The sequence below is a fragment of the Oncorhynchus mykiss genome, chromosome 17 (genome assembly GCF_013265735.2).
Source record: "Oncorhynchus mykiss isolate Arlee chromosome 17, USDA_OmykA_1.1, whole genome shotgun sequence".
NCBI lineage: Eukaryota > Metazoa > Chordata > Actinopteri > Salmoniformes > Salmonidae > Oncorhynchus > Oncorhynchus mykiss.
The window spans coordinates 75,687,085-75,702,839 of record NC_048581.1 but is presented as its reverse complement, the minus strand read 5'-3'; the positions used below and the strand labels follow the sequence as shown (position 1 = coordinate 75,702,839).

The 15,755-nt window shown below is 45.7% G+C and overlaps 1 protein-coding gene across 1 annotated transcript; it reads left to right on the top strand.

Moving 5' to 3' along the window:
* Positions 1-9,522: 9,522 nt before the first annotated feature.
* setmar (SET domain and mariner transposase fusion gene) lies at positions 9,523-15,555 on the top strand. The gene is made up of 2 exons (XM_021569791.2): positions 9,523-9,725; positions 12,258-15,555. Exons 1-2 carry the CDS (start codon positions 9,621-9,623, stop codon positions 13,065-13,067), a joined length of 915 nt encoding a protein of 304 aa, XP_021425466.1. The 5' UTR covers positions 9,523-9,620; the 3' UTR covers positions 13,068-15,555.
* The last annotated feature ends 200 nt before the right edge of the window (positions 15,556-15,755 follow it).

Below are 15,755 nucleotides of genomic sequence, written 5' to 3'. Positions count from 1 at the left end.
TAGGCCTTACCTCAGGTTTTCACCCCGAAAGTAACGGGCAGGTAGAGTGAGTTGGAGTGAACCAGGATGGTAGAGTGAACCAGGATGTGGGTAGGTTTCTGAGGTTTTATTGTCAGGACCGGCCGGGGGAGTGGGCGGCGTTCGTGCCCTGGCAGAGATGGCCCGGAACTCGCTCTGCCACTCCTCCACTAACCTTTCTCCATTTCAGTGTGTATTGGGGTATCAGCTGGTTCTGGCTTCATGGCATCCGAGTCAGACAGAGGCTCCTGCGGTGGACGACTGGTTCCAAAAAGTTGGGGCAGTGAGCGCAGTGAGCACTGGGGGACAGGGTCTGGCTCTCGACCTGCCCCTCCGCCTGCCCTGCCGGAAGCTGGGTCCGCGGTTTGTGGGGCCATTTAAAGTCCTCAGGAGGGTGAACGAGGTATGTTTTAGGTTACAGCTTCCCAACAATTACCGTATTAACCCCTCGTTCCATGTGTCTCTCCTCAGGCCAGTGGTGGCTGGCCCGCTCCAGGAGGCTGAGGTGCGGGAGGTTCCTCTGCCCCCTCTGGATATTGAGGGGGTCCGTTCGACCCATCCTGGATTCGAGACGTCGGGCGAGGGACCTTCAGTACCTCGTGGACTGGGAGGGGTACGGTCCGGAGGAGGGGTTCCGGTGGAGGACGTGTTAGATCCTTCCCTGCTACGAGAGTTCCACCGTCTCCATCCGGATCGCCCTGCGCCTCGTCCTCTGGGTCGTCCCCGAGGCCGGTGTCGACGCGCGGCTCTCCTTGTTCGGGCGGTGCTCGGCTGTCAACGTCACCGGTCTTCTAGCCATCATTGATCTATGTTTCATTTTCCATTGGTTTTGTCTGGTCTTCTTACACACCTGGTTCCAATCCCATTCATTAAGTGTTGTGTATTTAACCTTCTGTTTCCCCTCATGTCCTTGTCAGAGATTGTTTATTGTTGTGTTTTATGGATTGGTGTGCGACGGGTTCTTGTACCCACATTTATTTTATTATGGACTTTGTTTTTGGAGTTTGTTTTAAGTTGTTAAAATACTCCAATTATACCAAGTTTAATTCTCCTGCACTTGACTTCCCTGCCACCTACATATACGATGTGACAATCACAAAATGTCCAAAATAATAAAGACATTATGTCTATATACAGCGTTGTAATGATGTGCAAATAGTTAAAGTACAAAAGGGAAAATAAATAAACATAAATATAGGTTGTATTTACAATGGTGTTTTATCTTCACTAGTTGCCATTTTCTTGTGGCAACAGGTCACAAAATATTGCTGCTCTATCTGGTCAATAAAGACATTTCAAATGTCATATTATGTCTATATACAGTGTTTCTCCCTCTTCTCCCCCCCCCCCCCCCCCCCCCCCCCCCTCTCTCTCCCTCCCTGTCACGTTCTGACCATCGTTCGTGTGTGTTTTCCTTGTTTTAGTGTTGGTCAGGACGTGAGCTGGGTGGGCATTCTATATTGTGTGTCTGGTTTGTCGATTTCTATGTCTGGCCTGATATGGTTCTCAATCAGAGGCAGGTGTTAGTCATTGTCTCTGATTGGGAACCATATTTAGGTAGCCTGTTTGGTGTTGGGTTTTGTGGGTGATTGTTCCTGTCTCTGTGTTTGCACCAGATAGGACTGTTTAGGTTTTTTCATTTTATTATTTTGTAGTTTATTCATGTATAGTTTTCCTTCATTAAAAAACCATGAATAACAACCACGCTGCATTTTGGTCCGACTCTACTTCGCCTAAAGAAAACCGTTACAGAATCACCCACCACAGCAGGACCAAGCGGCGTGGTGAAAGGCAGCAGGAGCAGCGTAAAGAGGAATGGACATGGGAGGACGTTTTGGACGGCAAGGGTTGTTACACTTGGGAGGAGATACTGGCTGGAAGAGATCGCCTCCCATGGGAACAGGTGGAGGCACTTAGGAGAGCAGAGGCAGCCGGAGAGAGGAGCCGGTGATACGAGAGAACACGGTTGGCAAGGAAGCCCGGGAGTCAGCCCCAAAAATGTATTGGGGGGGGCTCACAGGGAGTATGGCTACGCCAGGTAGGAGACCTGCGCAAACTCCCTGTGCTTAGCCCGGTGCGGTACATTCCAGCTCCGCGTATCGGCCGGGCTAGAGTGAGCATCGAGCCAAGTGCCATGAAGCCGGCTCTACGCATCTGGTTTCCAGTGCGTCTCCTTGGGCCGGCTTACATGGCACCAGCCTTGCGCTCGGTGTCTCCGGTTCGCCTGCATAGCCCAGTGCGGGCTATTCCACCTCGCCGCACTGGCAGGGCGACCGAGAGCATTCAACCAGGTAAGGTGCAGCTCCCCGCACCAGGCATCCTGTGCGTGTTCTCGGCCCAGTACCACCTGTGCCAGAACCACGCATCAGGCCTACAGTGCGCCTCGCCTATCTAGCGCTGCCAGAGCCTTCCTCCTCTACAGCTCTGCCGGAGTCTCCCGCCTGTTCAGCGCAGTTGGAGCCTTCCTCCTCTCCAGCGCTGCTGGAGTCTCCCGCCTGTTTAGCGCTGCCAGAGTCTCCAGTCTGCAAGGAGCTGCCAGTCTGCAAGGAGCTGCCAGTCTGCAAGGAGCTGCCAGTCTGCAAGGAGCTGCCAGAGCTGCCAGTCTGCAGGATGCTGCCAGAGCTGCCAGTCTGCAAGGAGCCGCCAGAGCTGCCAGTCTGCAAGGAGCCGCCAGAGCTGGCAGTCTGTATGGAGCAGCCAGTCTGTATGAAGCAGCGAGGGCCGCCAGTCAGCATGGAGCAGCCAGAGCCGCCAGTCAGCATGGAGCAGCCAGAGCCGCCAGTCAGCATGGAGCAGCCAGAGCCGCCAGTCAGCATGGAGCAGCCAGAGCAGCCAGTCAGCATGGAGCAGCCAGAGCCGCCAGTCAGCATGGAGCAGCCAGAGCCGCCAGTCAGCATGGAGCAGCCAGAGCCGCCAGTCAGCATGGAGCAGCCAGAGCCGCCAGTCAGCATGGAGCAGCCAGAGCCGCCAGTCAGCATGGAGCAGCCAGTCAGCATGGAGCAGCCAGTCAGCATGGAGCAGCCAGTCAGCATGGAGCAGCCAGAGCTGCCAGTCAGCCAGGATCTTCCAGATCCACCAGTCAGCCAGGATCCGCCAGTCAGCCGGGATCTACCAGAACTGCCAGTCAGCCGGGATCTACCAGAACTGCCAGTCAGCCGGGATCTGCCAGAACTGCCAGTCAGCCGGGATCTGCCAGAACTGCCAGTCAGCCGGGATCTGCCAGAACTGCCAGTCAGCCAGGATCTGCCAGAACTGCCAGCCAGGATCTGCCAGAACTGCCAGCCAGCCGGGATCTGCCAGAGCCAACTACCTGCCTGGGCTTCCTCTCAGTGCTGAGCTTCCTCTCAGTGCCGAGCTTCCCCTCAGTCCCGAGCTTCCCCTCAGTCCCGAGCTTCCCCTCAGTCCCGAGCTTCCCCTCAGTCCCGAGCTACCCCTCAGTCCCGAGCTACCCCTCAGTCCCGAGCTACCCCTCAGTCCCGAGCTACCTCAGTCCCGAGCTGCCCCTCAGTCCAGTGGGGCCCTTGGTGAGGACTACTAGGCCAAGGTCGGCGGCGAGGGTTGCCTATCTAGGGACGCTAAGGAGGTGGACTAAGACAATTATGGAGTGGGGTCCACGTCCAGCGCCAGAGCCGCCACCGCGGACAGATGCCCACCCACACCCTTCCCTATAGCTTTAGGTTGTGCGTTCGGAGTCCGCACCTTGGAGGGGGGGGTACTGTCACGTTCTGACCATCGTTCGTGTGTGTTTTCCTTGTTTTAGTGTTGGTCAGGACGTGAGCTGGGTGGGCATTCTATGTTGTGTGTCTGGTTTGTCTATTTCTATGTCTGGCCTGATATGGTTCTCAATCAGAGGCAGGTGTTAGTCATTGTCTCTGATTGAGAACCATATTTAGGTAGCCTGTTTGGTGTTGGGTTTTGTGGGTGATTGTTCCTGTCTCTGTGTTTGCACCAGATAGGACTGTTTAGGTTTTTTCATTTCATTATTTTGTAGTTTATTCATGTATAGTTTTCCTTCATTAAAAAAACATGAATAACAACCACGCTGCATTTTGGTCCGACTCTACTTCGCCTAAAGAAAACCGTTACACTCCCTCCCTTTCCCACTCTCTCTCTCACCCCCCACCCTCCCTTCCCATCCACCTGTTTACATTACCAAAGCAAGTGGAATAGACAAACAAACGGGAAATAAACCATCAGAAATGAACAGTAAACATTACACAAGTTTTATAAGAATATAGACATTTCAACTGTTATGTTATTGGCTATTTACACTGTTGTAACAATGTGCAAGTAGTTGAAATATGAAAGGAAAAATAAATACACTGATAAATATAGGTTGTATTTACAATGTTTGTGCTCCACTAGTTGCTCTACTACTCTCTTCCTCTCTTTCACTCTCTCTCCCCATCCCCTCTCCCTCTTCCTCTCTTTCACTCTCTCCCCATCCCCCTCCCTCCCTCCATCTTCCTCTCTTTCTCTCTCTCTCTCCCCATCCCCCTCTCTCTCTCCCCATCCACCCCTCCCTCTCTCTCTTCCTCTCTCTCTCTCTCTCCCCCATCCCCCCTTCCTCTTCCTCTCTTTCACTCTCTCTCCCCATCCCCCTCCCTCCCTCTTCCTCTCTTTCACTCTCTCTCCCCATCCCCCTCCCTCCCTCTTCCTCTCTTTCACTCTCTCTCCCCATCCCCCTCCCTCCCTCCCTCTCCCTCTTCCTCTATTTCACTCTCTCTCTCTCCCCATCCCCCTCTCTCTCTTTCTCTCTCTCTTTCTCTCGTGGACACAGAGGTTAAAAAACAATCAGTACATCAAATGTACATATCTTTAAAGCCCTTTTTACATCACCAGTTGTCACAAAGTTCTTATACAGAAACCGAGCCTAAAACCCCAAAGCACAAAAAATGCAGATGTAGAAGTACTGTGGTTAGGAAAAAATCTCTAGAAAGGCAGGAACCTAGGAAGAAACCTATAGAGGAACCAGGCTCTGTGGGGTGGCCATTCCTCTTCTAGCTGTGCCAGGCAGATATTATAAGAGTACAGGGCCATTAAGGCCAGATCGTTCTTCAAGCTTCCAAAGGGTCTGAGGTCAGTTAAATTTGCTCCTGGGTCTGTGTTTTATTACCAGGGGATTGAGGTGAAGCTCTCCTTGACATCATCGCTGCTCTGTCACCGAGAAATACCTCAGATGACAAATATCACCATTTGTCAGCTACACTTTTCATGACTTATTTTGTCAGTGCATCGATCTCGCTTTAAAATATGTCTGGAACACATCTAAACATCATAATAGCACTCACAGTTATCTTTTCAACTGCCAGTGATTTAGAGATATCAATGTTACTGTAAACAGAAATAAAACTATGGTGAGCAAAACAGTTGCTGTAGGACTCCATGATGGGGGGGAACCATAGAATCTCTCCAGGGTATCTAACATCATGTTCAGTTGATAATGACTCCTTTGACATCCCACTGAGCATAGTCCAATATGTCTTTAAAACAATGTTAAGTTCAAACCCTGACAAATGAGGCAATATATTTTTTTTGTCTCTCCACAACTTAACAAGGTTTACTATATCCCATCTGTAACATGGATTTTGATCCATAGCAGGGTAAGTGGAAGTTGAAAATGAATCGATTGGATTCAGGGAGTTTCAGGGAGTGGAGACTCTTGAGCTTGGCTGGGCACGCTGCTCGCGAATTGCTCAAGGCCATAGGACGGGAAAATAATGATACTTATTTAGTTTGATATTATAAAAAACTATTCAAGATGTAATTTAGCATGTATTTAATGTGCATTCTCTATCCTCTTCATAGGATAACTGAATGTATATATTATATTGTATTTATATGTTCTATTGATTGTTTATTTTTGTTATTGTCTGAGCTGTAACGTCAATGCCTGTGCTTCTATTTTCTGCACTCACCCAGACCTATCTTCATCCTTCTAGCCTGACACTCAACCACACAGTACACGAAGGCCAAGGTCCATCCCTCTCCATTACTTCAATTCCAGCCAGATTAAGGGTTCAATTCTTTTCAAATCAGCAGAATGTTCTCTATTATGACCTCAACCTTTCTTCTCCATCTTTGTGAGATACAAATCTGTGGAATGGCTCTCTCCTCTCCTCCTTCCCCTGGGCCTCCTCCTCCTGGGCAGGCAGCAGTAACCTGCAGTCAGAAGAGAAGAGAAGAAGAGAAGAGAGAAGAGAGGACAAGGGAGCTGAGTAATGGGTGAGACGTCACTTTTGGGTTTTTCTGTGAAGAAATATCATCATGACACCTTCAGAGAGTCTCTCACCAGTGGCTTGTTCAGACTTGCAACACCAGGCATGTGATTCCCTTGGTTCCCCCTGCGTTAACATGAAAGACTCGTGTCCTCTATTCCACTACTGTATGAACATCTAGTCGGCTGTTTTGTTGCTGCTGTAATGTTCATCATCAGTTGTATTTAGCTGGGTAACAATTTAGTCATCAGACTTCACGCGACTGTAATAGACAGTTGAGTTTGTGCTCCAACAGTGATGGTTTAAAAACACTGCAAACCTTGGGGGGGGAGGATGACCATGCCTGACTCTACCTAATTGCTTTGTGAAATGTTGTCATGTGAGTAAATCATGCTGCTGTTGCTGTTGCCTAGCAGCAGAGGAAGTCTTCTGACAAGTCTCTGAGGATGCCTGCTCCAGGGCGTGAAAATTCAAGCTGAAGCCATTCTACACACAGACCTACATACAACCTTCATGTCACTTCACTGGAGAGGGAGGAAAAGTTTGTCAACATGTTTGTACATTGTGTCAATGTACATTACCTACATGTCTGTTAATGTGTTTAATTATTCTATATTTGTTTCTATGTTTTCTTTCTTTTTTACCTTTCACCAATCCTTCTTGTTTGGCAACCTCTGTTGTTTCCAGAAGCTGTGCTCCTCTTTGTTTCATTGGCAGTGGGTCCGTGGCCTTTTATGCACTGGGAGAACCGTGATGGGAGGCTCCTTTGAGAAGCACAGGGAAATGGCACAGGCAGAGTCCTAGTAATCAAGCCCATTCAGGCTAACAAAGGGAAACGGGGGTAGCCTTTGAAATGTTGTTTTTTTTTGTTCTCCAAAGTCAAACAAGACAGTGAGCAGCATGCCACAGCAACTTTCCCCACAAGCTGAGAGCAGCATCACTGGCAATTTGAAGCCAAGTCAATCAACAGAGAAGCAGAGGACATGGTCTATCATGGTTTTGATTCACTGGCTGTCCAACCACATGTATTATGCCCTTCAAAGTCCAGGTCTTCTGTGATGTTGTCTTCTCATTAAACACAAAATAGTTCATTAAAGATCCCCAACAAGCTCTGTCAACAGGAGAACAGAAGGTAAGGGATGTACTTCATCCTATTGTCAAGCACTATTGTGAGCGCCAGACAATGTAAAGTCATTTTAATTACATAGAGACCTTAATTAAGAAAAACAAGCTGGTACTTCTGGTACTTTAGCACCAATTTTCAAATGGGAAGTCAAAACACATTCCCTCTTTCTCAGTGCACATTACTTCCCTCTCTTTTATTGGATAGCAAACTCCCATTGGTAAATGTAATGTATTTGTGTGGACTGAGTTTACAGCACTCGGGGAATCCAGAGAGATAAACTTCAAGCTGTGCGGGTAGAATGTTATACAGTCTAGCTAAATACTATTTCAACCTGTACTGTTTGCTTATTTTTCAGCAGACAGGGAGGCAGGAGCACACAGTAAGAGGACAAACGTGCTGATCGGAGTTTGAAAAAGTGAATATTTTATAGAGATTGGAGGACATAAGAAAAAAATATATATACTGCATTTGCTGACTGTACAGACCTGGGCTCATCGATCAGTTAATCATTATGACAGCCATCAATAATCTTAAACGCTCTGTCCATATCTAAAGTCAGTTTCCCTAAAAAGTAATCTTGTTGGTGAGCATCTACTGTCCTCTTCAATGCCCTAACGGCATTCATTTGGTTTACATTATATTTCATTCCCAGGAGAAATTCAGTAAAACTCAAAATCACGAATTTAGTTTTTTCACACGGATATTGTAAACGAGAGAGGATAGCGGGAGTATTCTCAGAGGAAGAGGACAAACGGTCAGTTGTGTGTGCAGCTGAGATGCCAGCCAGCAATGTTGCAATGTGACCTCTCTCCATCTGCTTCCTTCAGCCACTTGAGTCCAAAACTATGCATTTATTATGTATGACAACATGGAAACAACATCATGCCATGGTACGGATATAGCTGAAAACTGCCAAAATGACTCCCCTGAAAATAAAATACAATTCTGCATCCTGTCCAACATCTATGCCTTTGTACAAAAAGCAAACTTAAAGGAAATCCTGATGACTGCAATGTTTGTTTTAAGGCCAGGCAGTATCTCTCCCAGCAGTATCACACCATATTGGACAGGATAGTGACTGAGGAAGAAGGTAAACAGAAGCCTGGAATCACGACTTTCCTTCTTAATTTCCTATCCACTCCCCATGGGTCTGAGGAACAGATGGAGCGTGGTGCTCCCAAACCCCATCATTACAGGATGGATGATGTCACTCACTGGCAGGACGGCAGGGTTGCTTCCAATGTTGTTCATTTGGTGTGTCATTATCTCCAAGGTAACACTGGTCAACCTGTTGCATCCTGACTGCTTGCATCACTGCCTGGCATCCGATCGTAAGGCGCTACAAAGGATAGTGCGTACGGTCCAGTACATCACTGGAGCCAAGCTTCCTGACATCCAGGACCTATATACTAGGTGGTGTCAGAGGAAGGTCCCAAAAATGGTCAAAGAATCCAGTCACCCAAGACATAGAGTGTTCTCTCTGCTACCGCACGTCAAGCGGTACCGGAGTGTAAAGTCTAGGTCCAAAAGGCTCCTTAACAGCTTCTACCCCCAAGCCATAAGACTGCTGAACAATTAGTCAAATGGTCACCCGGACTATTTACATTGACCCCCTTCCTTTGTTTTTGCACTGCTGCTACTTGCTGTTTATTACCTATGCAGCGTCACTTTTTTTTACTTTTTTTTTTTTTTTTACTTTACTTTATTTTTAACTTTACTTTATTTTTTACTTTACTTTATTTAGTAAATATTTTTTTAACTCTATTTTCTCAAAACTGAATTGTTGGTTAAGGGCTTGTATGTAAGCAGTTCATTTGGCTCATGTGACACATAAAATTTATTTGATTTGAGAGGAAGGGAAGGTCCTTGCTCCTCATTCACGCATGTGTCAGGTTGTCCCCCTCACTCTCCAGCTGGGTTCAAACTAATTTGTTTGTGCTCATATGATGTGGGAACCACAGTGCACGTTTCCCTCCTATGGCCATGTTTTATTAGCTCGATAACAATGGCCTACCGTGATTCATTACGCGATGACTGTACTTGGGTAGCTTTGTCAAGTCTCACAGCGCCACCTACTGCAAAAAATTGCATAAATGCATAGTGAGATTGTGCTCCAAGGCCGCTAGGTGGCGACATTGTAAAACATTCACACTAGACTTTCCGGAAGCGTCTCTACTTTCAGTGTTGTAGTGCCTTTTCTCGGTTGACATGTTTCTCTAGCTTGCTAAATTTGAGAGCTGAACATTTAGCGAGAAAATATGAGTATAATAAAGGTTTTTGATCAGTATTTGTGCAAGGGTCTCGAAAATGTTCCAGTTTTACGAGAGGGTAATGTCAGCAAAGAAGAATATTCTGCATTTCAGGTAAAATGCTTTATTGTAGCTAGTCGTAGCTGACTGGTTAGCCCATGCCAATACAACGAGCCAGCAATCTAACTTAGAAATAGTTCGGCACCATTATTCCACGTGTGTAATTGTTTATATGGATAAACCATAGTTACTTGGCCTATGCTACACTTTGATAATGAAACTATTGCATCTTCTTGCATTGGTGCTTGTAAACAATGCTCTGATGAGAACCATGTTGAAGTCAATGAAGTAGCAGTATTCTTTATATTCTGGGGGAAATAACAAAAGGTGCAACAACCTAATTTCTTTGTAATATGAACATTTAGAAATGTTTTCTTAGAATTAGCAACATCATGTCTGGTCGAGGACCTAAAATCAGTTGCGGTCAGTTCCGTTTAAGATGAGGGAGGACGTTTTTTTTTTAGTGAGCATGGCCTTCTTTCTATTATAGCATAAGGATGACTGTCATTCATCTTCCATTCACCCAGTTCAATGTAACAGCGATAGGTTTAGGCTACTACATGATACTAACATTTTCTCTATACCCATCATGAGGTTGCTACAACCTAGCCTATGAATTAAAGTTTATAACATAGGTGACACACTGACGGTGACATTCAATACCGCCTTGCACACTCTTGCCTGCATGTAGCTGATATAGGGTGTAATCATTAGTCCAAAAGTTGCAAACAAGAGTTTCTATTGGACAAATGTAGGTATGTTTATCCCCATTGTGTTCCATTTGCTTCTATTTAAGAAACATTTTTCAACAGAATCAGCGGAATGAATACACTCCATATCACACGTAAACACAGTTCACGTTCATAGTATTACTTCTCGCATGTGCTCTCCTCCTCTCACCTCTTCCATTCCCTTGTGGACTTCAATACACAACACATCAGCAGTATGTGACCAGGCAACAAACAAAAAAACATTCCAAGCCAAACCGCTACATACAGCCTACATCGTTGTCACCATATTTGCTAAAGTAACGTCATAGTCAGCATAGCTAATCTAATTAACTCGTTAGTATACCCGCTACAATAATGCAGTAATGTTAGTGTACAGTCAGTAAGCAGTTACACCGGTGGGCCCCGGTGGCAATACATTTGTAAAACCAGAAGCTTACCTTGAGTTGGAAGAGTTCCAGTGTTGTGTTTGATGTCATAGCCAGCTAGCTAACATAGCATCCCTCTGTTTGAGCAGGGTGTTTCAGTAGGCTGAACTAGCTAGCTTCATTTGCTAGTTAAGTCAATGAAACTGAAAGTGAAAAAAAGTCTCTATTTCTCTCTTGCTTCTCCTTCATTTTGGAAGAAATAAATGTTTTCAAAACTGTTAAACTATTGTCTTTATCTCTCTTTGAGGCAACTACTCACCACATGTTATGCACTGTAGTGCTAGCTAGCAGTAGCTTATGCTTTCAGTACTAGATTCATTCTCTGATCCTTTTGATTGGGTGGACATGTCAGTTCATGCTGCAAGAGCTCTGATAGGTTGGAGGACATCCTCCAGAAGTTCATAATTACTGTGCAAGTCTATGGAAGGGGGTGATATCCACAATCCTCCTAAGTTTTGTATTGAAGTAAATGTACAGAGAGGAGGACAAAAGCTAGCTGCACTGGCTACACCATGGTGCTACAGAGTGCTTTGGAGGCTACTGTAGACCTTCTTTGCAAAATAGTGTGTTTTAATCAATTATTTGGTGACTTAATTATATTTAGTATAGTTTCATCTAAAAAGGATCACTTTTTTAATGTTTATTTTATTTTTATGAAATTCACTGAGGAGGATGGTCCTCCACTTCCTCTTCTGAGGATCCTCCACTGTTTAAAACCAATGAAACCCATTGGAAACTGTGTGGTAATGATAATGGGCCTACATTTATACAGTTACTTGACTGTGTCCAGCTCACTAATAATCACCTACATTGAAATTAGATAGTCAGGGAGTATTGCAAATTTCAAATACAATGGCTAGAGGATCATCTTTTGCAAATTCTAATGGCAATGAAATAATTTATAACAAATTTTCAGTGTGGCTCTCCGGACCTCATTGAAGACCAAATGCGGTCCCCAGGGCAAAATTTGTTTGACACCCCTGCTGTAGACACCGGTATAAAGAACAGCTGTAGTTCTTCATTCAGGCTGTCTAAACTGTTTTCTGCCAGCTGGTGGCAGCACAATATCATCCCTGGCCACCACTTGGACTGTCTGGGTGAAATAGAGAGAATCTGAAATAGGCTATTGTAACTACTGAACCTTCGGAACTGCACCACTTTACAATCTCCTTACATGTCTTTCTCTTTGAGATTTTCACCACGGCTTGCTTAAAGGAACATAGCTATGCAGGATTGGATGATATTACAGGGAAGAAAAAACATAGCTTCTATGTGTGATTGAATAAACTATGTCCTCTAAACAAGTGAAATCCCCCAGAGCCTAATATCTTGAGTGTTTTTTTATTTTTATTTTTTTAATTGGTCTGATTACCTTTGTATCTGATAAAAATCTTCAGTCCTCTCTCCTCCATCTGTCTCCTTGGTTTCAGTATTCTCCAGAGAACATCCAGGGGCCGGGATGTGACATAGACCCCAGTGAGGTGACTCTTCCTGGATGCTCCTGCTACGCCCACTCCTGCCTTAGAGAGAGCTGCTCCTGCCTGCAGACTTACGGACAGACATGCAGACAAACGTACGACAGCCATGGCCGACTCCAAGACCAGGGGGATACGGAGACTGGTTACTGCAGGCCTGTGTTTGAGTGTAACGCCTTGTGTGGCTGTAGTGAGGCCTGCTGTAACCGGGTGGTCCAGAGAGGCCTGGGGCTCAAGTTGTGTGTCTACCCCACAGAGGACAGAGGCTGGGGCATGCGAGCGCTGGAGCCCATCCCCTGTGGAACCTTTGTGTGTGAGTATGCCGGGGAGGTGATTGGCTTTGAGGAGGCCAGACGCAGACAGCTTGCTCAGGGGCTTGAGGACAACAACTACATAATTGCTGTGCGGGAGTATGCTGGTCAGGGCCCGGTCAGTGAGACCTTTGTGGACCCAACTGTGGTTGGGAATGTGGGGCGTTTTCTGAACCACTCCTGCCAACCCAACCTGTTCATGGTGCCTGTCCGGGTGCACTCCCTGGTGCCCAGGCTGGCCCTGTTTGCTGGCCGGGACATCCCCCCTCAGGAGGAGCTCACATTTGACTACTCAGGGGGCTATAGCAATACACCCTCTGTGGAGAGGTTGGTCCAGAGTGACCCTGGGACAGAGGCCAGTGAGACAGGTACCCTCCAGAGGAAACCATGCCACTGTGGTGCCCAGAACTGTTCCCAATTTCTGCCACTGGATTTATCTGTTCTCAACAATTAGATTAGAGGGATGCATTTATTTGGTAAATGTTTATACATTCATGTTTTGTTATTTGAAGTGATCATGTTGTACTGGAAAGGAGAGACACTTTGCACTGAACCCTTTTTTTGTTGTTTCTGTTGAATACAACTCTCTGTTGAATCACTAACACAGGCTTCTGAGGCATTCATCCTATGCTTACCAGTGTGGCATCCATCTGGCTTAAAGATGAAATCTGGGATTGGTGCCTCCATCTAGAATAAAGGGGAAATCTGGGATTGGTGCATCCATTTTGAATTCATACTGTCATTGATTATAAAGGGCTCATGAGCTTAGTTCAACTGTCTTAACCCATCAGAACCCAAACTATAAGCCTGTTTGTAATTCTAAACAAACTGTAATTCTAAACAAACACGGTATAGTTTCAAAACATGGTTAAAATGTAATTGTTGGTCAGTAGCTCTCTATCAATTTTAGAGTGGATACAGCCCCAACTCTCAGCTGTTTACCATAACAAGTGCCAGGGTGCCATTTATGATGACCCACTTTTCTGTCACGACTGCCCACTATCTCACTGTCCCCACCCTCTTTCTGTTGGATGGCATCGCTGATCTGATATAAAGATACAGCATTTCTATCACAAAGTATAAACTTCATCTGTGTTGTGCAGACCAGCTAAAAGCTCTCTCTGTCAGAGAGTACTTGTGCTATGTGGGGCACGTCCCACCAGACCTAGCTATCAAAACACTTCAGTCCACAAGTGGCCTATATATAAGCCCTCGCCCCATATCTCACTGACAGCAGATTCATCTAGCAGGTCTTTATATTAACTATGCACTGACTGATATTGACTACAGCAAAAGACGGGCCTGGCTTTGTAGGGTTTTGTATACTTATAAGAATCATATGTGCTCATAGATTGGCACAACAATGTTGTATGCAAAGACATTTCTCTCTCAAAAGACATCCATTTAACCTTAAAAGATATATAGCATACACGTTGGTGGTATCTTGTCTCCATCCCTCAACTTTACAAATATCTCTGTGGTCTTTCAACACAGTGTCCTCCTGAAGGTATCTTCAGCTCTTCATTGGAGCCAATAATCTCCAGAGGTGTGAGCAAATAAGAAGGGCCGGAGGGTATTTTAATATAGTAACGGGTCTTATTCCCCTGCCACGGGAGGGGCCAAGGTGTCCTGCTTTACTGTGACCATTCTTAAATCAAGCCCCTCCTCTCAAACTGCCCCACTTTCAGTCTAGACCCGCTTTCATCCCAGCTGCTTATTAATATCCACATCTAGGTTAATTAGCACAGAGACCGTGGTGTGTTCCATCCAGAAATAAGACCAGCACTCCAGTCACGTTGGGGGACGGAGGAGAGCAGCGTGGCTCAACCACTGGGTGGACTCATTTTACTTCACCCAGGACAAAGGGTTGGCGGAATTGGCACATTTTAGACCGTCCTATTGGTCCTGAAGTAAATCTTTGCCCAGCCGAGGCACCATACGAGCTGAAATGAATGCACCCATCCTCTCTACCATGGTTTGGAGATGGAAGGCCTAAGCCAATCAGAGTTAACCATCAGGTGGATTTGTTTTTCTTTGTTAGAGAGAGAGATGAACTTTAATGCATCAACCTAGATTTTTTCTCAGCTAGTATGAGGGTTCCATTTGCTCTATTTGTTTAGTTATGTTTGGTTATGGTCCAAATGTTCCATGGCAACCCTTCTGCTGTCATCCCACTCCTATCGCAGATGGCACAGTATATCACAGAAACACCTTTGACCAGTGACATTTTGCTTTAATCAAGGTAGAGGTCTGGTTGGTATGTGTTAGCAGGTGACAGCTATTTTGGACAGGTGATTGGACACCAAGGATTATTTATTTAATTACGTTTATTTGAGATGGACAATGTACAACAAAACATACGTCTCAGTGTATGAGAAGTGATGTGTTGCACCAGATTGAGCTGACAGCTAATTTACATCTGCAGTCACCGGTTGTAGGCATGGTGCAGGCAGGCAGTGTTCCACACAAACTGTACAGGACTGGAGTTGGAACTCAGTGCCTCATTCCCAGGACAGTCATCTAGCAACCAGCAGTTAACCACATGATATGAACTTCGTCCTGGTGATTACAGTGGTCAGCTGCTAGAGCACAGCCCTGATGACAGTCACACTAGTCACAACACTTAAAAGGGACAGACATTTATTGTAGACTACAGTGAGGTTATACCCAGCTAGCACATTTGATTCCTTGGAAGTTGTGGGAATGTATGTTTTTGTTTTCCCATTTGTTCTGGTTACGAAGCCATACGTTTCCTGACCTTTAAACTGAACGTTTTCTAAATTTCGCCTGTTCTGGGAATGTTAATTGTTAGGTTGCAGGGAGGTTCTGTGAACGTTTTGCTATGAACGTTTTCCCTGAAAGTTTTCCTGGGAGGCTTTGCTAACGTTCTGAGATCGGAAATTAAATTTTATTTGAAGCTAATTAAATTACGTTCTTTGAAATTGTTTCAATAAGAATTTTATTAACACTGCTAGCTTAGGTTAACTGTTTTGAACTCCAAGCACAGAGAGGACACATGGGAATTCATTTGTTTAGTCATTAATCATGCAAACAGATAAAATGTTTTATTGTTCTATGACATCAGTGAGATTCAAACCTATGGTCTTCTACTCTCTATCCAGGGAATTAGTCCACTGCGCCA

What these genes read in the sequence shown, in the direction of transcription:
- setmar (XM_021569791.2), top strand. Translation starts at nt 9,621, where the DNA reads ATGAGTATAATAAAGGTTTTTGATCAGTATTTGTGCAAGGGTCTCGAA. An exon ending in AAGAATATTCTGCATTTCAG is followed by an intron (nt 9,726 to 12,257) that starts GTAAAATGCTTT and finishes CCTTGGTTTCAG; the next exon opens with TATTCTCCAGAGAACATCCA.